Source organism: Mustelus asterias, unplaced genomic scaffold (assembly GCF_964213995.1).
Source record: "Mustelus asterias unplaced genomic scaffold, sMusAst1.hap1.1 HAP1_SCAFFOLD_509, whole genome shotgun sequence".
Classification (NCBI taxonomy): domain Eukaryota; kingdom Metazoa; phylum Chordata; class Chondrichthyes; order Carcharhiniformes; family Triakidae; genus Mustelus; species Mustelus asterias.
This window is the reverse complement of record NW_027590461.1, coordinates 173,825-196,740: the sequence shown is the minus strand read 5'-3', so window position 1 is coordinate 196,740 and position 22,916 is coordinate 173,825. Positions and strand designations below refer to the sequence as shown.

The 22,916-nt window shown below is 46.6% G+C and overlaps 1 protein-coding gene across 1 annotated transcript in view; it reads left to right on the top strand.

Annotated features, from left to right (window-relative positions):
• The window catches only part of LOC144486900 (NACHT, LRR and PYD domains-containing protein 3), a 47,761-nt gene extending 34,591 nt beyond the window's left edge, over window positions 1-13,170 (top strand). Inside the window, exons 11-13 of the mRNA XM_078204931.1 lie at window positions 4,894-5,064; window positions 9,907-10,074; window positions 11,298-13,170. Of these exons, the coding sequence (XP_078061057.1) occupies window positions 4,894-5,064; window positions 9,907-10,074; window positions 11,298-11,385 (427 nt within the window). The 3' untranslated portion in view covers window positions 11,386-13,170. The remainder of the gene's footprint in view (window positions 1-4,893; window positions 5,065-9,906; window positions 10,075-11,297) is intronic.
• The last annotated feature ends 9,746 nt before the right edge of the window (window positions 13,171-22,916 follow it).

Below are 22,916 nucleotides of genomic sequence, written 5' to 3'. Positions count from 1 at the left end.
CCTCCTCCTCAGATGTGCACAGCTCTCCCCGGACACAGCATCCATTGATTTGTGAAAAGGGGGAGAGTGAGTGGATGACAGTAAATGGAGGACAGGACATGGTGGTGGAGTCTCGCTGTTAGTAACAGATGTCAGTACAGCAGCGAGAGGTGAACTTAGTTCCAATGATCAAGAAGCAGAATCAGTTTGGGGAGGGATAAGAATTAACAAAGTTAAAAGATCACTTGTGGGAATCATTTCTAGGCCCCGAACAATATTCAGAATCTCCGACACAGGACACAGGAATATTAATGGGGTCTTGTAAAAACATTCTGCAATAATCACGGGTGATTTTAACATTCATGTACAAAGAAGAACAAAGAGCCGTGCAGCACAGTAACAGGCCCTTCGACCCACCAAGCCTGCGGCGACGCCTCATTCTTATTCAGACCCAGTACTTATTGCTCATACGCAGCTTCTATTCCTCTGTTCATCTCCCGTTCATGTTTCTATCAAGATAAACCTTGAACATTGGGAACGTGCCTGCTTCCGTCAACTTCACTGGCTGCGCATTCGAGGCACCCACCACTCTCTATGTGAAAACTTTCCCCGCACGTCTCCTCTAAACTTTCCCCCTCTTGCCTTCAAACTGTCCCATCTTGTAGTTGACCTTTCCACCCTGGGGAAAAGACTCCAACTATCAACCATATATCTGCCTCTATCAGGTCGCCCCTCAGCCTCCGTCTTTCCAGTGAAAACAATCCGAGTTTATTCAACTTCTCTTCATACCTTAGACCATATCTTCAGACCAGGCAACATCCTTGTAAACCTTTTTTGCACCTTCTCCAAAGCAGCCACATCCTTCTGGTTGTCTGGCGATCAGCACTACACGCAATATTCCATGTTGGGCCTAACTAAAGTTTAATTCAGCTGTAACATAACTTGCCAACTTTGATACTCGATGCCCTGGCCAATGAAGCAAGCATGCTGCATGCCTTGTTGACCAAGTTATCCACCTGTGTTACCACTTTCAGGGATCAGTGGACAAGTACGCACAGATCCATCTGTATGTCAATGCTCCTGTTAGTTTTTTCAGACAGGGAAGGCTGGGGGACGACCATGTGGAGTTGTATCAAATTATAGAAATAACCCTTTCCCCTTTGTTTTAGGAGACAATAACCAGGGGCATAGATTTAAGGCATTGGGGAGGAGTTTCAGAGGAGAATTGAAGATGGCACAGTAGTTAGCATTGCTGCCTCACAACGTCAGGGACCTTTGTTTAATTCGGGCCTCGGGTGACTGCCTGTGTGGAGCTTGCATGTTCCCCCCATGTGTGCGTGTTTCCATCAGGTACTCTGGTTTCCTCCCACAGTCCAAAAATGTGTAGGTTAGGTGGATCGACCATGCTAAATTATCATTTCATGTCCAAAGATATGTAGTTTCAGTGGATTTGCCATGATAAATGTCCAGTGATAAGCAGTTGTGTGGGCCTGGCATTTTCAGACAGTCAGTGCAGAGCCGATGGGGCGATTGGGAGCCTTCTGCAGAGTGGGGATTCTATGGTTCTGTGGAAACGTTTTTTCACCCAGAGGGTGGTGGGAATCTGGATCTCACTGTCTGAAAGGGTGGTGGAGTCAGGAACACTCGCAACATTTAAGAAGCATTCAGACAAGCACTTGAAATGCCGCAGCAGACAAGGCTATGGAGCAAGTGCTGGTAGTGGATTAGAATAGATTGCTGCTTGATGGCTGACACAGACACGATGGGCCGAAGGGCCTCTTTCTGTGCTGAAAAACTCTATAAAGGCCCAGGGGTTGGAAGTTATGAACCAGAACCTGAATTTTCACTGATTCCTGTGATTTCTCTCTCTCTGATCCCAATGCAGTGGAATGTCAATCACATTGATTTCTGTGCCCTGGGTGTAGGGGAACAATGTCGGTGACTGAGGACCCGTTCACATGCTTACAGGGGGACACACGTCACCCAGTCACACAACCCTTGATTTGTGAGGAAGAGTACAGAGTGAATGGAGGCAATTGTTAAGATGCAGACCAGAAACTCCAAGGTGTTTTGTGAAGTTAGCCTGGACACTTGGTTTTACATTTGATTTTGGCATTGATGAGCATGAGGTGTTTCACTCCAGGTATGAATCGAGTGACCCACTAGGATGCTTTTATCAAACACAGTTTATTTAAGAATGCAGTTGGAATATAACAACAAGAATTAGCATAACCTTCACCAATTGCAACACTTAAACATGACACAGTATAACTCTTAACAGCTAGCTATCTCTGTTATTCCAATATAAAGCAATACCCACAGACATACACCCTTCTCCAACATTAGTTAGCACAAAAACAAGTAAGCTCACGTGTTGCCGCGTTCCAGCTTTTTACCACTTCCGGAGAGCAAACAGACAATTGTTTTCAGAGAAGGATGTCGCCTCCGAACAGCCCAACCGCAGAGAGGTAACCCCAGCCTCTGACAGCTTCCAACACAGCAACACTTAAACAGCAAAAACTCCAACTTCAGAGAGGGAAACAGCACTGCTGTTTGTCTTCACTTCAAGCAGCTTCTGAAAGCAGAATTAAAACTAGAATGCTCTGTGAAAAATAGCTGTCCCTCAGTCACATGACATAACCTGTCAATCACCCGTAATCAAGCTCTACTCTGCCATCCCAGGAGAAACACTGAAACAACAGAACACTGCATTAGTTCAGATTAAAATCAACATGATGTCAATTATACTGCTTCAGTAACAATAAAGGAAACCGGCTACAGATAGCACGGTGCCGACAACATAACCTGCAGAGAAACATGATTAAAATAGAATCTAGAAGCAGGAGTTGGCCATTCGGCCCTTCGAGCCTGCTCCACCATTCATTTTGTTCATGGCTGATCATCAAATTCAATATCCTTCAATATTCAGTATATTTCTTCAAGACATAGTTTGTGACAAAATGTACATTCCAACACGTCCTTCAGCCGGTTCCATGTGACCGGTGATGGGCACACAAGCTCTGTGTGTTGCAGGCACCAGAGAGTCTCCTGTGTCCATCCATTCGACCGCACACTCTCAGCTCCACAACCAGTATCACAATCAGCGATTTCCCACACTATCTGCTGTTCTCCCAGCTCCAGCGCTGCTAATTCTACGTGTAAGGATTACAAGATCTGGACGCTGTCATCATTTTTACTTCATTCCCTGACGTTTCGTGCTCTCTTCTACAGGCACATAAAGTTCCATTGTTACTCTCCCATCAAAGACACAAGCTTATGCTGGTGAGAACCTGACTGACCATCATGTCTACGCAGGGAAAGCCTGTTGCCTCTGACCATCCCATTCTCACAGTGCTAGAGTTATCTGACTAACTAGAACCCTGCAGAGAGAGGCTGACATGTCTCTGACAGTCGATGCTGCTGTCTGGGCATTGCCTGTGTCTGTGTGGGGATGGCCTTTCTACCATTTCACTTTCATTCTCATTCGACCCCATATGCCTCAGATTATATGTTATAAAATGCTTCACCACCTTGTCAGAACTTGGCAAATTATTCATCCTTTTGCCTCATGCAAGCATATAACCCACGCCTACTCAGGTCTCCAGTAATCTCCATCCCGATATACTTGGATTGATGTGGCAGATACTGTCCAGTCCTGAGAGAACAGAAATTTGCTCCAAACTCACGTAGCCTTGGGGAAGAGTACCAAGTGTTGCCAAGTGCATCATTGAATTGAGTTTAATCTTACTCCTCCCACTCCAGCCCTGTGTTCAGTCACCAGGTCTTCCTCACTGGTCTCTCCAGAGCTGCTGCCTATCAAGTTGCTGCCCGTGCCAGCATTGCCTGAACCGGGACTTCCCGCAGCGAGTGGTTAAGGGCTGGAGTTCACTGTCTGGGAGTGTGGTGGAGACACGTTCAGTTGAAAATTTCCGAAGGGAATTGGATTATGATCTGAAAAGGAAGATTGTGCAGGGTTACGGGGAGAATTTGGGGGAATGACACTTAGTAAATTGCTCATTCAGAGAGTCAGTGCAGAGAGCATGGGCCGAATGGTCTCCTTCTGCTCTGTAACAATTCTCTGATTCTACCTGAGAGAGATACCAATGGCCCTTTGTGGACACTGGCTAAATTACCTAACCCTGTTGACACTGCAACATCACCAGCTTCCAGTTAAAATCTCCATACATTTCCAACCATTATCTTCACAGAATTATTGCGGAGCACCACGAGGCGAAATGTGTCGGCACCGGCTCACCAAACTAGGATTAGGAATTTGTCTCATTCTACTGCCTTCTCCTCGTATCTTTGCACATTGTTTCATTCGATTGTTCATCGACTGCCCTCTGTGATGCCTCGAATCAGCCTGCCCCCACCACACTTCCAGACTGTACATTCCAGACCCGAACCACTGGCATCGTGAGAAAGGTTTCTCTCTCATCATCATCAACCCCACCACACACTCCATTCCTGAGCCACTGACCATCCCATGTCCCTCCCTGTGACTCAGGGTAAGGACATGGGAATCCTGTGCTCTTCCCTTTCACCATCATCCTTTTTGTCATTTAATCACTCCGGCACTTCCATTTTGTTCTTCCCTTGTCACCCGCCCATCCCCAGCTCCCTGTCACTTCAAACAATTTAATTCACTGCTACTCCCAAGTTTTAATTTTAGCTAATTGAACTGAAACTAAATCTGTTTCTCTCTTCACAGATATTGCCTGACCTGATGAGAGTTTCCAACATATTTTATTCATATTTCAGATTTACAGCATCAATAGAATTTTGTCTTCTGTATGAACTGAAGTTGTGTTTCTTGAGTGTCAGCGCTGTACATTATTATTGTTAATGATCTTATTCTTAAAAACACTGTGGATTTACCCTGATTCCTGTTATTTTTCTCTCTCTGATCTCCAGTCTCTATGGTAACGATCTCACAGATTCTTGTGCCGAGGACCTGGCCTCTGCTCTCAGTACAAACCGCTCACTGATAGATCTGTATCTGGGTTCCAATAACCTGGGAGATTCCGGAGTGAAACTGCTGTCTGTGGCTCTGAGGAATCCGGACTGTAAAATACAGAAACTGGAGTAAGTAGCAGACTGTGTGAGATTGTGTTTATAATAACTGAATATTCAACAATATAATTTCACCACTGGTATTTGTATAAAAATCACTGCCCATTACTATTGGCGTCAGTTATGAATAAGGAAAACTGCTTTTCCTCTGATTCCTGTTGCTTCTCTCTCTGATCCCTGAGCAATGGGATGTCAGTCCCACAGATCCTTATGTTGAGGGAGTGGGGGAATAATGTTATGGTTCACCCTCTGAGGTCCTCTCCTCCTCCTCAGATGTGCACAGCTCTCCCCGGACACAGCATCCATTGATTAGTGAAAGGGGGGAGAGTGAGTGGATGAAAGTAAATGGAGGACAGGACATGGTGGTGGAGTCTCACTGTTAGTAACAGATGTCAGTACAGCAGCGAGAGCTGAACTTAGTTCAAGATGCAGAATCAGTTTGGATAGAGATAAGATTTAACAAAGTTAAAAGATCACTTGTGGGAATCATTTATCGGCTCCTAACAACAGTCACAATCTCCGACACCGGACACAGGAAAAATAACGGGGCCTTGTAAAAACATATTGCAATAACCACGGGTGATTTTAATCTTCATATACAAAGAAGAACAAAGAACCGCACAGCACAGGAACAGGCCCTTCAGCCCACCAAGCCTGTGGCGCCTCCTAACGCTTATTCAGACCCAGAACTTACTGCCAATTTGCAGTTTCTATTCCTCTGTTTGTCTCTTGTTCATGTATCTACCAAGATGCACCTTGGACATTGGAAACGTGCCTGCTTCTGCCACCTCCATTGGCAGTGCCTTCCAGGCGCCCACCACCCTCTGGGTGAAAACTTACCCCACACACCTCCCTCCAAACTTTGCTCCTCTCACCTTCATCCTGTGCCCTCTTGTAGTTGACCATTCCACCCTGGAGAAAAGTCTCTGACTATCCACCATATTGATGCTTCTCATAATTGTGGACACCTCCATCAGGTCACCCCCCAGCCTCCCTTTTTGTAGTGAAAACAATCTGTGTTTATACAACGTCTCCTCATAACCTAACCGTCCTTGACCAGGCAACATTCTGGTAAACCTTCCTTGCACCCTCTCCAAAGCATTCACATCATTCTGGTAGTGTCGCGAATGGAACTGCAAGCAATATTCAAATGTGGCCAACTGAAGTTTCATGCAGCTGTAACATAACTTGACAACTTTTACACTCAATGCCCCGGTCGATGAAGACAAGCATGTTGTCTGCCTTCTTGACCACCTCATCCACCAGTGTTGCCACTTTCAGGGATCTGTAGACTTGTACACACAGATCCCTCTGTAGGTCAGTGCTCCTGTGGCTTCTTCCATTTACTGTATAAATCACTCAGATTGTCAAAAGTTGAAAAGAAGATTCGTTCACAGAATGTATTCAAGCAATTTCTTGGAGAAGCACGTTCCAGTGCCAATCACACAACAAGCTGTTTTAGACATGGTGATGTGCAAATGTGTGGCGTTTCCAACAAAAATACATTCCTTTCATTTGAAAAACAGCAGCAGAAGTGTTCCAGCCGTTGCTAATTCAAGGAGTGTATTAGATTAAGTGAAGATGTGGCACCGGGGTTGGCACTGCTGCCTCACAGCGTCAGATTCCCGGATTCATTCCAGCCTTGGAGACTGTGGAGTTTTCACGTTCTCCCCGTGTCTGTGTGGGTTTCCTTCGGCTGCTCCTGTTTCCTCCCACAGTCCAAATAAACTGTGTAGGTTGGGTGGATTGGCCGTGCTAAATTGCCCGTTAGTGTCCAAGATGTGTAGGTTAGGGGGATTAGCGGCGTAAATATGTGGGGTTACGGGAAACCGGGCAACTGCAGATCTATTAGTCTGACATTGATGGTATGGAAATCCTATAATAATCTATAATAAAGGAAGTGATAACAGAACACTTCGAAATTAATGGCAGGATTAGACAGGGCCAACATGGATTTATGAAAGGCTGGCACGGTGACACAGTGGTTAACATTGTTGCATCACAGCCAGGGGCCCGGGTTCAATTCCAGCCTTGGGTGACTGTGTGGAGTTTCCACATTCTCCCCGTGTGTGTGTGTGTTTCCTCTGGGTGCTCCGGTTTCCTCCCACACTCCAAAGATTCCTGGGATGGAGAGGTTTATTTCACAAGGGAAATTTGAGCAGATTGGAGCAATATCTATGAAAGTTCAGAAGATTAAAAGGTGATCGCATTGAGGGGATGAGACAGGGTGGTTGCTGAGAGGCTGTTTCTTCTTGTAAGAGAGACCAGAACAAGGGGACAGATTTTAAAATGTAATTGTTAGTCCCTTAGGACTGAGATGAGGAGAAATTTATATTTTTAGATGGTGGCTGGTCAGTGGAATTCTCTTCCCTGGAGACGAGTGGCGGCAGAGTCATTGAATATATTTAAGGCTGAGTTAAGAATGATTTTGGATTGAGAAGTGAATCAAGGGTTACGGGGAAAAGAGTTGAGACTACAATTAGATCAGCCGGGCTGGAGTATGCTCGAGGGGCTGAATGACCTTCTGCTGTTTCGAGGTATTTTGTTCATATCCCAATACGTCCTTCAGACTGCTCTCTGTGACCAGTGATGGATAAACAAGCTCTATGTTTTGTCCTCACCAGACGCTCTCCTGTGCCCATTCATTAGGCCACCCACTCAACCCATCTCACCAGCAGTAATGACCCACTCTGCCCCCAGGCCTTCCTGATCCAGCACTTCATCTTCCATTGGCGTAAGGATGGCAAGACCTGGATGTCTCCACTCTTCTTCACTCATTCCCTGATGATGTTTGCTCTCTTTCCAAACACATAAATTGTTACTCACTCATCAAACACATGCAGTAGCCCAGGGTTGTCCAACGTGTGGACCAAGGGGCAAATGTGACCCTCGAAGCCCCTCAATGCGGCCCCCGGAGCGAGTTTCCAGAATCTCAGTCACACAGTTCAGTTTGAATGGAAGAATCTGCATGGAGCTGCTCCTCCAATCACATCTCGTTTCTTTCCCATGTTTGCTGCTGATAGGTTTTTGAGCCGATCTGCAGCAAATGTGGGAGAGAAACAATTTGTGATTGATGAGGATTAAACTCTAATAATCATCTTTATTTATTACTCATTATTGTGCTCAGCAAGTTGTTTCTTTTCATATCTCAGTTTAGTTTTTAATTGAAATTTCTGCTGTGCCAAACTTTATCATTCTGAAATTTACTCATCGGCCGCTTGAGTGAGAAAAACATTGACGTGTGTTTGCCCAGTGAATATGTTGTTCAGCCCTGCTCGAGCCTATGCTGGTGGCAGCCTAACGGACATCTCTCATAGAATAGAAACCCTACAGTGCAGAAGGAGGCCATTCGGCCCATCGAGTCTGCACCGACCACAATCCCACCCAGGCCCTACCCCCACATATTTACCTGCTAATCCCTCTAACCTATGCATCCCAGGACTCTCAGGGGCAATTTTTAACCTGGCCAATCAACCTAACCCGCACATCTTTGGACTGACAGTCAATGCTGCTGCCTTTGCATTGTAAGAGTTTTAACAACACCAGGTTAAAGTCCAACAGGTTTATTTGGTAGCAAATACCATTAGCTTTCGGAGCGCTGCTCCTTTGTCAGATGGAGTGGAAATCTGCTCTCAAACAGGGCACAGAGACACACAATCAAGTTACAGAATACTGATTAGAATGCGAATCCCTACAGCCAACCAGGTCTTAAAGAGACAGATAATGTGAGAGAAGGCAGCATTAAGCACAGGTTACAGAGATGTGTATTGTCTCCAGACAGGACAGCCAGTGACATTCTGCAAGTCCTTTGCATTGCCACTGTCTGGGTGGAGATGTTCTTTCCACAATTTCCACCTCATCCTTATTCACATATCAGGCTGTGCTGCACTCACCGTGGCAGAACACATCAGGACATTGATCCTTTTCCACTCTGTAACCACGTGTCTGAAACCTGCTCACCTCCCAGCAATCTCCATCCAGACTGGCTTGTACCGATGGGATAATCTCCTCCCATCCTGAGGGAACAGGACCTCCCTCTGAGCCTGAGCAGCCGGGAGGAGCCCCTCCAGGGAGGGGGGTGGGGGGCAAGCCTTGCTCTGCTTTCTGACATTTCAGTCCTTCATTCAATAAGCAGAGCTCCCTCACTGCTCCCTCCAGAGCTGCTGTTTGAAAGTCCTGCTGCCTTTGGAGATGGTGCCAGCATTGCCTGAACCGGGACTGCCCCGTGCCCGGGCTGCCTCAGTGGGCAGCTCCCCCTGCCTGCCAGCCGTTAATTGTCCCCCTCTGACAATATCACCGTCATAACTCTGCCTATCCTGCCCACACGGACACACCACCCATTTCCAATCCCCATGCTGGGACTTCAGAGCTTCTGGTAAAATCACAGCCATTATCTTCAACCTCACCACAAACTGCATTCCCAAACCATTGACCATCCCATGTCCCTCCCGAGCCACTCCGAGTAAGGACACGGGGATCCTGTGATTGTGGTCCTGTCCCATCATCACTTTTATCATTTAATCATTCCTGTAATTCCAGTTTGTCCTTTCTTTGTTTCTTCCCCAACCACCCACCGCTGTCACTTCAAACCTGTCAATTCACTGCCCGTTCCCAGTTCCAATGGAAGCTCAAACTTTACCCCTGTTTCTCTCTTCACATGTATTTAGCTAACCTGCTGAGCATTTCCAGTTTATTTATATTTCATTTTCAGCATTGAGTATTTCCTCATTCTACAGAAATGCAGGTTGTGTTTTTGGAATGTCTGATACAATACATTATTCTTGTTATTAACAGTATTATTTAAAACACTGGGGATTGAGCCTGATTCCTGTTATTCCTCTCTCTGGTCTCCAGTCTCGGACATAACGCTCTCACAGATTCTTGTGCTGAGGATCTCGCCTCCGCTCTCAGTACAAAACAGACACTGAGGATTCTGTCCCTGGGATCAAACTCCTTCACAGATCAATCTGTCCCTGCTCTCCGCCGCCTCATACTGACCTGCAGCAGTCTGGAGGAGATCCAGTGAGTGTTTGTGTTAATTTTTAGGGTAACAATTAAAATATGAATGGATTTAAAATATAAATGGGCCTGAACCTTCCAAGCAGCAGCAATGGTAAGCAGATTGTCGGTATGTTTAAAAATTCTCCCAACCTGAAACTGCTGCATATTTCTCCCAGGATCTTCAGCACTGCGACCCTGGGAGCTCCATCAGAGCAGACAAGAGTCGGGGAAGAGACAGCACACACCCTATTTACAGCACAGTGACCCCGGGGAGCTCCAGCACAGCAGAGTAGAGTCGAGGAAGAGAGAGCACGCACCCTGTTTACAGCACAGTGACCCCGGGAAGCTCCATCACAGCGGAGTAGAGTCGAGGAAGAGAGAGCACGCACCCTATTTACAGCACAGTGACCCCGGGGAGCTCCATCACAGCAGAGTAGAGTCGTGGAAGAGAGAGCACACACCCTATTTACAGCACAGTGACCCCGGGGAGCTCCATCACAGCGGAGTAGAGTCGAGGAAGAGAGAGCACGCACCCTATTTACAGCCCAGTGACCCCGGGGAGCTCCATAAGTGTCAGTTGATTGGGGGAGTGGCTGGATGAATAGTTAGACCAAAGGTTATGGGGAGAAAGCAGGATTAGGCCATTGAGTTGGACGATCAGCCAGTGTTGTGATGAATGGTGGGGTAGGCTCCAAGGGCAAAATGGCCGCCTCCTGCTCCTATCTTCCATGTTTCTGTGTCAGGTCAGGAGAGGTTGGGTCTGGATGAGGCCAAGTTCGGAGGTTTAGTCAGATTTGTTCAAGGGCTAGTGGGAGGTAGTCAGGCTGGAAGGGAGGTAGGGATGAGTTGCGGGGACTGGGTCTAGTCAGATTGTGGGAGGTGGAGTATGGGGATCAGTGGGAAGTGATTGGGGGACTCGGTTGTGCTATTCAGGCATTAGCCTAGGTGGTGAGCTGTCTAACATTACCTGAGTAACTATCCAGGTAAACTTTGTGGATCTGTCCCAAGTATCTGACTCTAACTGCAGCAGGGGAGTTCCCCAATAGTAGTTAATACCTCTGGGACAATTCCCAGGTCGATCAGTGCGTCAGGACATCCACAGGGTCCCGATGCTCATCTTCGGATGTGTGTCTGGCCTCTGGCGATCCAGAGACCAGAAGATTTGTCCCATTAACTCCAGTCTCCTGTTATTTACTCTGTTGTTCAATCTGTTTATTTCCTGTTTCATCTTTAATCTGTTTCAGGCTGGAGTGGAATCAGTTCAGTCCAAATGGAAAGCAACAGCTGGAGTCGCTGCGGGGATCCAGACGGGGACTGAGAGTGACAGTGTGAACATTTCAATCTATAAACATTGCTGCTCCACCGGTTACAGTGAAATCCTGAATTGTGAAGATCTTCGACAGCTCCTTCCAAACCCTTCATTCCTGCCCCTCTCCCTCCCTATTCCATCAGCCCCTCCAGCCTGGCACTGATTTCCCTGCTTACCTGGTTTCCCAGCTGGAAAACTGTTGTAGTTTTAGTCTCCACATTGAAGGAAAGATTGCTGCAAACCATTGTTTAAGCAGCAATGTGTTGTCAGTGTTCTCAGCAACAGAGTCTTCAACCTCCTTTCAAAATGGAGCAGCAGAGATAATTCTCCAGAGAGAGAACAGTGTGTGTGTGATTCTGACAGTGTCCAGCAGGGGGCAGATTGGTCAATCTTGTCAGAGTTTCCTCTCTGTCTCTGTGAATGAATTAAAGGCTCCACCAGCCTCTCCTCAAAACCTCTTTCACTATCTGGTGATTAAAGTGACACAATGCCACCATCTGCTGGCGGCTCCCAGCTACTGCAGGCGCTGCTCTCTGTGAGCCTCAGACAAGTTCAGTAAGTCCCATGTCTGCATCTGGGAACCGGTTACTGCAGCGTGAATATTGAACAATATTGACAGGGATTGGAGTTTGCAGCAGGAACCCCGGCTGGTGAATTAACCCTTTTATCACCAGACACTGTCCATGAACTCTGTTCCCTCATTCCCTGTGGGAGATATTGTCTGGAGGTTGTAGTTGGGGATGATCTCAGACTGTAATGTGTACATTTGGTGCAGTTATCAGACACTAATCCCATTCAGAATGGGAGTGGGTAAACTCTGCTGCACTCTGTAATTCCTGTTTCCAAGATAACACACCTGCACCTATTTCCAGACACACAGGCCCAAACGGACACCCACACACTCACAAACACAGACAATTGTACACTCTTATCCACGTACTGACACAGAGAGAAACACAGAATCTCTCTTAAATACTCGCAACATGCAGCCATAAACCCACAGAAACGCACATCACAAACCACTATCAAGCAACAAACCCATGCATTGCAGCGGTTAATGAAATCGCAGCGCCCTGTAACCAAATAACATTTCAGTTGGACAACAAGTGATAACATTTCCTCTGAAACCGACATCCCTCGAACGAAAGCAACACAGGAACACTGGAGCAGCATTGCACAGCATCAGAGCCTCGGAAATGCAGTTTCCTCTTTCCTTGTTCCTTATATCTCACTGAGCAGATGCAGAGCTATAGCATAGAAAGGTAGAATTCACAATTTCACTCTGTTCCTGCACACTCACCTCAGCTTTATTTAATTTCTGAATGTATGATTTATTTTGGATTATCCCAAAGATCTCAGGACAGATGCATGATGTCAGATATTACCATTATTTATCAAACTGTTTATTTTACCGTGACAGATATTACCTGGTGTTTGTCAGATTGTTGCTTTTCATCCATCTACAGTTGCAGATGCCGGTGCTGAAAAGTGGGTAGATATTCTATACCATTAAAAGCTTCACATTGAATCGGGGAAATTCTTCAAAGACTATGAATTAATCACTTTCAAATTAATATCATTTCTTCAGAACAAACTATTCATATCATCTATTATGTCAATTTAAACTAACTTTATTGTGTTGTCTGGTCTGTGCTAGTTTTAACTGAATACTGCTCAGTATGTGACATGATCTGTGTTATCGAGTCTTGGAAGAGAAAGGGTTAATGCTGCTGCTCTGTAATTGTAATGGATATTCCTAATTTTATAATATGTATAACTGTAGTTATTTACAATTAAATGCTGATTGGTTAATTAGTTAAATGCTAATTGTGAATCATTGGAATGCTGAAACTAATATGTACACAAGCTAATAAAGGGCGGGGGACTGGTGTAAATAATTGTGTAATAATAATAGTGTAAATAGTGTAAACGCTAACAGTGAGCGTGAAACTGAAAAGACCATAAGATACAGGAGCAGAATTCAGCTATTCTGCTCATCGAGTCTCCTCCACCATTTAATCACGGCTGATAAGTTTCCAACCCCATTCTCCCACCTTTCCCCCATAACATTTGATCCCCTGACCAATCAAGAACATATCTATCTCTGTCTTAAATACACTCAATGAGAGAGTGAGTGAGCAGAAAGAGTGAGGGAGAGGGTCAGTGAAGAGCGAGTGAGGGGGAGTGAGGTTGAGGGCAGATGGTGTGAGGGGAGAGCACGATGGGAGGTCGAATGAGGGGGAGAATAGGTGAAAAGTGAGGGAGAGAATGGGGGAGGGAGAGTGACGGGAAGATAGCGCATGAGGGATAAGAGAATGAGAGGGGAGTGCGGGGGACGCAGGGGGAGGAGAAGGGTGAAGCGGAGAGATAGAGGGGATGGAGTGAGGGGGAGAGAGTGGGGGATGAAAGTGAGGAGGAGAGAGAAGAGAATGAGAGGTAGAGTGAAGGGGAGAAAGTGAGCGGAGATGGAGTGAAGGGACGGAGTGAGGGGGAGAAAGGTGAAGAATGAGGGAGAGAGTCAGAGGAGGGAGAGAACGGGGAGAGGAACTGACGGGGAGAGAGTCAGAGGAGAGAGTAAGGGGGAGAGTAAGTGAAGAGCAACTGAGGGGAGAGAGCATAAACGGGAGAGAGGTTGATGGGACGGATAGTGAAGGGGAGTGTCTGAGGCGGGATAGTGTGACGGAAAAGACTGAGGGGGAAGAGAGTGGAAGGTCTGAGGCGGGATAGTGTGACGGAAAAGACTGAGGGGGAAGAGAGTGGAAGGTCTGAGGCGGGATAGTGTGATGGAAAAGACTGAGGGGGAAGAGAGTGGAAGGTCTGAGGTGGGATAGTGTGATGGAAAAGACTGAGGGGGAAAGACACTGAAGGGGGAGGGAGAGAGTGAAGACAGAGTGAGGAGGAGAGAGAGGGGAGGGCGATGGGGAAGTGTGAAGGGAGAGAGACTAAGGGATGGAAAGTAAATGGGAGAGTGAGGGCAGAGACTGAGGGGGAAGAGAGTGAAAGGGAAGGAATTGAGGGAGGGAGTGAGGGGGAGGGAGAAATTAAGTGAGGAGGAAGGGAGTGAGGAGAAGAGAGGGTGAGGGGAAGAGAATCAGTGGGAGAGGGAGTGGAAAAGAGGGGAAAGTGTGAGGGAGGCAGAGTGTGCAAGGGGGAGAGATCAAAGGTTCTAGAATGTGGGTCGCGAGAGGGAGGGCAAAAGTAGGGGGAGAGAATGAGGTGGAGGAGGGAGGGAGGGGGAGAGAGAGGGCGAGGGTGTTTTTTCACTCACTTTCCTGCAATCCTTCCCCGTTGCTCCACCTATTTGCTTCTGTGTTGCATCTTGTAATAAAGTCGAGGAAAATCCCAACGTGATTTGTTGTTTTAATGCGGGGGGGGGGGGGGGGGTGGAAGGGGCAGGGTCTGGAGATCACTGGCTCCACCCTCATCCCCACTCTCCCTTTTCCCTCTCACTCCTTCCTGTCGTGTCTGGGGCAGTTTCGGGGCTGGGGAGGATTGTCCTCATTCACTGGGGGAGGGGGGAGAAAACTGTCCTCTGTCCCCGAGGTTTAATGCAGCCTCTGTGACTAGGCCTCAATTCAAGGGCTAATCTCAGAGGGCCCTCAGAATGTCCTTTTGTATTTGCTTCATCCCCGAACACTGTCAGTGCTGAAGTGGGAGAACTCGATGGTTAAAAACAAAATAATGCATTTAATTCAGGATGTGATTGTGGGTTTTCCTGCTCTCTCTCTCTGTCTCCCATCGTTCTCCTCTGATTGTGAGTTATCAGTGAGAGAAATGGGAAATGGAGGGTAACAGTGAGGGGCGGGGGGATGGGGCGGGGGGGACGGGAGGGTAACAGAGCAGTTTGCTTGTGGGATCTTGCTGTGCATATTTTCCCTGCAGCCTATCCTGCTGGGAGACCGTGGTTCCGCTCCCCAAATTCAGTGTACTGACAACTGACTGTGATTGCTTCCATCTCCCACCACTGCCCCCAGCCTCATTTCTCAATGTGAATCAGTGATCAACACAAACAGTGGTCACAGGGTGACATGATTTAAAATGGTCAGACAGAAACCTTTCAGAGAGCATTTCAATCCAGATTCATCGTCAGAGAGAGAGAGAGAGATTATCCAGAGCAGGCGAGAGAGAGAGGAGGGCGATGGGTACGCACAGAGAAAGGGGGAGATAAACAGGCAGAGAGAGAGAGAGAGAACAGAGATAGATCATCAAGTGCAGGAGAGAGAAGAGTGGGGTGGATAGGAGCAGAGATGGTGGAGGTAAAAGAGAGAGGGAATCAGAGAGGAGTGACTGTGCTCGAAGTGGAAGGTTCCCTGTTCATGTCAAATGTACAAACAGCACCAAACCAGGAGTGATGTCCCCTTATTTTAACTGGGGAGGGGTGGAAGGAAGAGGGGCGGAGAGAGGGAGAGGTGTGGTCCCTCATTCCCACTGACTTCACCTCAATCCTCACTTAAATATCACATTGTATCTGGCCATGTTCAGACTGTGTGGGATCTTGCTGTGCACTCATGCTCTGTGCCTCCTCCCTGCCCCATATTCCTAACACTATATCAGTGTCCACATTTTAAACATAAAAGATTGAGGGAAAGGAGGGTGGGATATGGAGAGGAACAGGGTAAGGCAGAGCTGCAGAGAGGGCGTTTCGATCGAGTTCTCACAGGGGCTTGGAATGAAAAAGGCTGCGATTGGGACCCGGTTTAATTGGCCAATTGGACAGTGCCTGTGTTTTACTCTCAGTAATGTCACGGTGCTGTGTGAGAGCCCAGGGCAGCGCTTCAATCTACTTTTACTGAGTTTCTCTTTATAACATTCTCAGTCTCCCTCTCTCACTGTGAAGCACTCGGGAGGGAGAGGGAGCTGAAATTCACATTCCTGAGCCTGAGGAAAGGCTTGTTCTCAATCCCAGAGTCCTCCTTGTGTTTTTAGACAGGGCGCTGGGATTTGTGGATGGAAAGGATTGTTCTGTTTCACTGGCCCTCAATTCAAGGCCTGTGTGACTTGGCCTCAATTCAAGGCCTGTGTGACTAGGCCTCAATTCAAGGCCTGTGTGACTCGGCCTCAATTCAAGGCCTGTGTGAGTAGGCCTCAATTCAAGGCCTGTGTGAGTAGGCCTCAATTCAAGGCCTGTGTGAGTAGGCCTCAATTCAAGACCTGTGTGACTAGGCCTCAATTCAAGGCCTGTGTCAGTAGGCCTCAATTCAAGGCCTGTGTGACTGGGCCTCAATTCAAGGCCTGTGTGACTGGGCCTCAATTCAAGGCCTGTGTGACTGGGTCTCAATTCAAGGCCTTTTCTCAGGGGCACCTTCGTATTTCCTTAATTCCCGAACAGGGTTTAAGTGGCTGAATTCAATGGTTCAATAAAATGTGCAGCAGCCACTTCAGGGTGGGATTGTGGATTTTCCTGCTCCCCCTCCCACTGTTCTCTTCTCATCCTGAGCTTTAAAACATGATGCACAGCGTACATCATTATTTTAAACGGTCAGACAGCAACTTATCAGAGAGAGCACTTCATTCCAGATTCACGCTGAGATAGAGAAACAGAGCAGAGATCAGGACAGATTATCCAGAGCAGGAGAGGGAGGGGTGCAGAGATTGTGTATTGGAAAAGTCTAGATCTGGGGGGAGAGTGAAAGAGACAGAGAGGGGGGCGGGGGTGATAGAAGCTTCATTGCTGAGATTGAATGTATTGATATCGAATGAGGGAGATTCTCAGTGTTGGTGTGGTTTGTAAAATGAGTCAGAAACACAGCTGGAGGTGGGGGTTAAACGCAGAGGGAGAGACACAGATCAGGGAAGGGATGGGGGAGTGGGGAGCCTCCCTTGTTTCTTTACTGCCCAGCCTCTGGAGTAAAGCCCCCACCCACTCCCCCCACCAAAAATGTTTTGATGTGTTTAATTAATTTAATACTGGGACAGTCACCAGGCATTTGCACCTTCATTTCATTTTGAAATCTGTTCCCCTTTGGTCAGAGTTTAATAATGGGAAGGATGTGGAAATGAATGTTTTCTCCCCGCACCCCAGAGAAAACAAGGCTGAGAGGAGACTTGATAGAGAGATTCAAGATCCTAAGAGGTATGGACTGGTTAAAGAGTGAGAAAATCTTCCCTCTCAAGAGATGGTCAGGAACAAGAGGGTACAGATTATTAATGATGGGGAAATGGATCAGAAGTGAAGTGAGTAAAATCACTTCACCGAGAGGCTGCTTGGAATCTGGAATAATCTTCCTGAAAGCCTGTTCCAGTATTCAATAAGATGATGGCTGATCTGTGATCTAACTCTCTACCTCTTTACCCCTTGGACTAAGGGAAATCTATCAACCCCAGATTAAAAATAATAACAAGTGACTGAGCATCAAGAGCCATTTGCAGAAGATTGTTTCAAACTAACTCCACACCACATCTGACAATGATTTCATTCCCACATTTCTAAAATCCTAAACTGAGGCTACATCCAAATGTCCCCAAATCCTGGAGTTCCCAGCCAGCAGAAAAACTTGTTCTTTATCAGCCTCTCCCTTTACCTCATTATTTTCAATGTTTGATTAAATCAGGCCCTAATTTAAATTCCAGCGGTTAAGAATAATGTTTAATCTGCACTATTCATCAAATGTTCCCAACACAAATACTGTAATGGCCTAAATACAGAGTAAAATTCCCTCTGCTCTGTCCAAGGAATGTTTCATCACAGGTTTTTATTAGTTTAGGAAAAACAGGAATCAAATTGCTCAGCATCCCAGTGTGGCCTCCTATTTATTTCAATCAGCCCTTCACATTCAAACATGAAGTTGAAGCTTCAAATACTGTCTGTGGCAGCGTTTGTGGATTCAGTTGTTCTCCTGCTTTTTCACTTGTCTGAAGGATTTGAATTATAGACATTGTTTAATCATTCCTTTCTCTCAGCACATGGAACTGGTGAACCTTCAAGGCAGACAATGTCATGAAACTAACAACAAACTGTATCTTTATTCATCCGTCATTTCCAATCTCTGAATAGATCACACACATTTCCAGAATGCAGGAAGCTCTCAATGGAAACTGCTTCCAATTATTCCTCAATACAATTGTTCACACTTTACTGTGAAGTACATTCCACTGACACTCCCAAAGCAGCCACAGAAAAGTGACTGGTTATTTTAAACATTGAAACTGAACTATATTAACTTACGAATCCCTCACATTGTACAGAAATGTTGACCCTGTTTTGATGAGAGTGATCAGATTAACATTGAACCATGAAAGCAGCCTCCGTACTGAGATTAACCACATTTGCAGCAATTCCAGAGTATCAGAGACATTGCTCTGTGTATTGTGTGAATCCAGCTGTGAAATATCGGAACATTTTGAGCTTCCACTTTTCATCATTTATTAAAGTACATTGTTCCATCCCTTTTCAATCTAAGTTGTGTCGGTTTACATTTCCCTGAACTCAAACCTCTCCATCAGTTTTGTCAATTTACAAAATATGAATAACTTTGCAATTTGATGTTTCCAGCGATGCTGCTGACAATGCTGGATCATTGTTTGTGTCATTGGCCAGGATGTTTCGCATTCTGTCACATTAAATGGTTCAAAAAATATGACAAAACTGCAGATATCTTTCTGTGGCTGGGTGGGGAGGGAGGGGGGGTGACAGCATGCATCTGTATCAATATATTTAAATCTCAAATATGTGTTGGCCATTTAACCCATCGAGCCTGCTCCACCACTCACACACACACACAGACATAAACACACAGAGACAGACACTCACACACACATACACTCAGACACACATTCACAGACACACACACAGACGCAAACACACGGAGACACACACACAACAGAGAGACACAGACACACATTCACAGACACACAGACACACACTCACAGATGCACACTCACGGACACACACACACTCATTCACAGAGACACCCACAGTAATAAACACACACACACACACTCACAGTGATATACATTCACTCATGCGCAGACACACATTCACACACATGTGCACACAGAAATACACACACAGATACAGACACACACACAAACACATTGAAATACACACACACGCTCACACACACAGAAACACATGCACACAGTTGGAAACTCTCTCACACAGACACACAGAAATACAGAAACATAAGCGCACCGACGCTCACACACATTCAGTCCGTTTTTTTGACTCCTCAATGCTCCAACTAAAAAGTACTGGGATCTGAACTCGAGACGGGGGCGGCACGGTCGCACAGTGGTTATCACTGCTGCCTCACAGCACCAGGAACATGGGTTTGATGGAGAGATCCAAACTCACACCACACCCTGATGTGGCAAAGGGGACACCAGGCCGAGCTACAGAGTTGGATGCAAAGAACAGCGGCGTGTGTTTGATTCTGGTGATGCTCACACTCCGAGCCGGTGTTGAATAATTCTGAGGCAGAGAGACATCAGATTGAGACCATATGACACATTGGGCCTTTACATCTCCCATAACAATCCCCCCCCGCCTCTCTCTAATACGATCTCCCTGTGTGTGTGAATAGAGGGATCTCAGAGTGAGTGTCCAGTGATTCCTGAGGGTAACAGGACAGCTCGATAAGGTGGTTTCGACCGGCAGACGGAATACTTTCCTTTACTGGCTGATGTATAGAATACCAGAGCAGGGCAGGTTCTGCTTGAGCTATATCAAACACTATTTAGACCTGGACTGAGTGTCCAGAGAGAATTATCCCCGTGTCTGTGTGGGTTTCCTCCGAGTGCTCCAGTTTCCTCCCACAGTCCAAAGATGTGCAGTTTAGGTTGATTCGCCATGGTAAATTGCCCCTTAGTGTCAGGGGGATTAGCAGGGTAAATATGTGGGGTTACAGCAATAGGGCCTGGGTGGGATTGTTGTCGGTGCAGGCACAATGGGCCGAATGGCCTCCTTCAGCACTGTCGGGTTTCTAAATTTACAGAGGAAGTTATCAATTGTGGCACAGATTCCAAAAGCAGGGAACTCATTTCAGGGAAGTTATTTCCATTTCCTCAGTTTTATCAACATTAACTTTGTAACCTGAGTAATCGCCAAACTTTATAATATTCTCTTTTCAGAAAGAATCTGGATGTTGTAGGATCTGATAAATATAGCAGGATGTCATCAGAATATGTCAATTTGTGCTCTTCTTCTCCAGCTAGAACACCTTTTATGTGCTGACTGTCTCTCACCATTTGTGCTCAGGATTCTATGCAGATAGTGAACAGAAGGGGGGACAGAGGACAATCCTGTCTTGTCCTCCTCTTGAGTCCAAAGACTTCAGAAATTTGACCATTCGCTCTGACAGAGGCCTGTGGAATTGAATAAAGGATCTGGACCCATCTTACAAAGTTGGGCCCAAACCCCAGGCCGTCTGAAGTCTGAAATAGGAACACCCATGATTCCTGGTCAAAGGCCTTTCCAGCATCGAAAGATAAGACCATGGCCTCAACTCCACGACCTTGGGCATGAGTCATGATGTAAAGGAGCCTGTGGAGATTGTCCCCAGAGTAATGCCCTGTTCTACTAGTTTGGTCTGGGTTTATGATCTCAGTTTTTATCCTATGGATAATATAGATATTATTATCTATATCGATAACATAGTACAGATATTAGATATTGAAAATTGAGTACAGCGACACAAAAAGCAGCACTCAGCAGCTTTTGCTGGACTCCCTCACTATGGCCTTTGAGTTGTTCTGAAAGCAAACTATCAAGAGCTCTCCGCGCCGTTGTGAGGAAGGCCATCAAAAGCTGACGAGTGCTGCTTTTTGTGTGGCTGTACTCAATTTTCAATTTAATTCAATCCATTTTAATTTATTTTTCTTCCTTTTGGAACAGCGAATGAGATGATGCAACCTCTGAAACACACCATCACTCAGCCCCAGTAATGTCAGGGGTGAGGGACCTCTTGCTGCATTGAGTTGTTGATGGTGTTGAGATTGTTGAAGGGTCCAGTGCCTGGAGCTGGGAGCGGTCACAAACTCCCCGTCCATTCAAACTGGCCACTGCAGCCGCTTGGGGACATCATTGCAGGCCGCCGTGTGATTGGCTGCTGGCTGCTTTGTGATGTCACCTGGAGACAGGTTATCACCCCTGGTTACGGCCAATCAGTTTGGGGGTCACTCTGGGAGGTTGGGTTTCAGGGCTGGTCTGATGCCAGCTACAGAGGATGCTGCCATGTAAGGCATGGCACACATCAGTTAGAATATGGATCTTATTAAGTGATTAAAGTGGATTGGGGACTGGCTATCCGACAGGAAGCAAAGAGTCGGAATAAATGGGTGTTTTTCCGGTTGGAGGAAGGTAACTAGTGGCGTGCCGCAGGGGTCGGTACTCGGGCCGCAACTATTTACCATTTATATAGATGATCTGGAGGAGGGGACGGAGTGTAGGGTAACGAAGTTTGCAGATGACACAAAGATAAGTGGAAAAGTGAATCGTGTGGAGGACGGAGAAGATCTGCAGAGAGATTTGGACAGGCTGAGTAAGTGGGCGAGGATATGGCAAATGAAGTATAACGTTGATAAATGCGAGGTTATACACTTTGGAGGAAATAATAACAAATGGGATTACTATCTCAATGGAAACAAATTAAAACATGCTACCGTGCAAAGGGACCTGGGGGTCCTTGTGCATGAGACGCAAAAGCCCAGTCTGCAGGTGCAACAGGTGATCAAGAAGGCAAATGGGATGTTGGCCTATATCGCGAGGGGGATAGAATATAAAAGCAGGGATGTCTTGATGCACCTGTACAGGGCATTGGTGAGGCCGCAGCTGGAATACTGTGTGCAGTATTGGTCCCCTTATATGAGGAAGGATATATTGGCATTGGAGGGAGTGCAGAGAAGGTTCACCAGGTTGATACCGGAGATGAGGGGTTTGGATTATGAGGAGAGGCTGAGGAGATTGGGTTTGTACTCGTTGGAGTTTAGAAGGATGAGGGGGGATCTTATGGAGACTTATAAGATAATGCGGGGGCTGGATAGGGTGGAGGCGGAGAGATTCTTTCCACTTAGTAAGGAAGTTAAAACTAGAGGACACAGCCTCAAAATAAAGGGGGGTCGGTTTAAGACAGAGTTGCGGAGGAACTTCTTCTCCCAGAGGGTGGTGAATCTCAGGAATTCTCTGCCCACTGAGGTGGTGGAGGCTACCTCGCTGAATACGTTTAAAGCGCGGATGGATGGATTCCTGATCGGTAAGGGAATTAAGGGTTATGGGGATCAGGCGGGTAAGTGGAACTGATCCACGTCAGATCAGCCATGATCTTATTGAATGGCGGGGCAGGCTCGAGGGGCTAGATGGCCTACTCCTGCTCCTATTTCTTATGTTCTTATGTTCTTATTCAGTATGGACATTGCACAGAGAAACTGTCAAAATGGTAGGTTAGAAAGGAGGTCACTGCGTTCACAAAACTGCCTCTGACCATCAGGTGACACTGCTGTGTGGATCCCAGGACCCAGTCAGGGAACTGAGTCACTGCCTCACAAAGAGAAGGGATTGTGACTGTCGGTGACAGCAGCCCGAGCGAAGCAGCAGATTCTGGAGAAATCTGAGCACAAC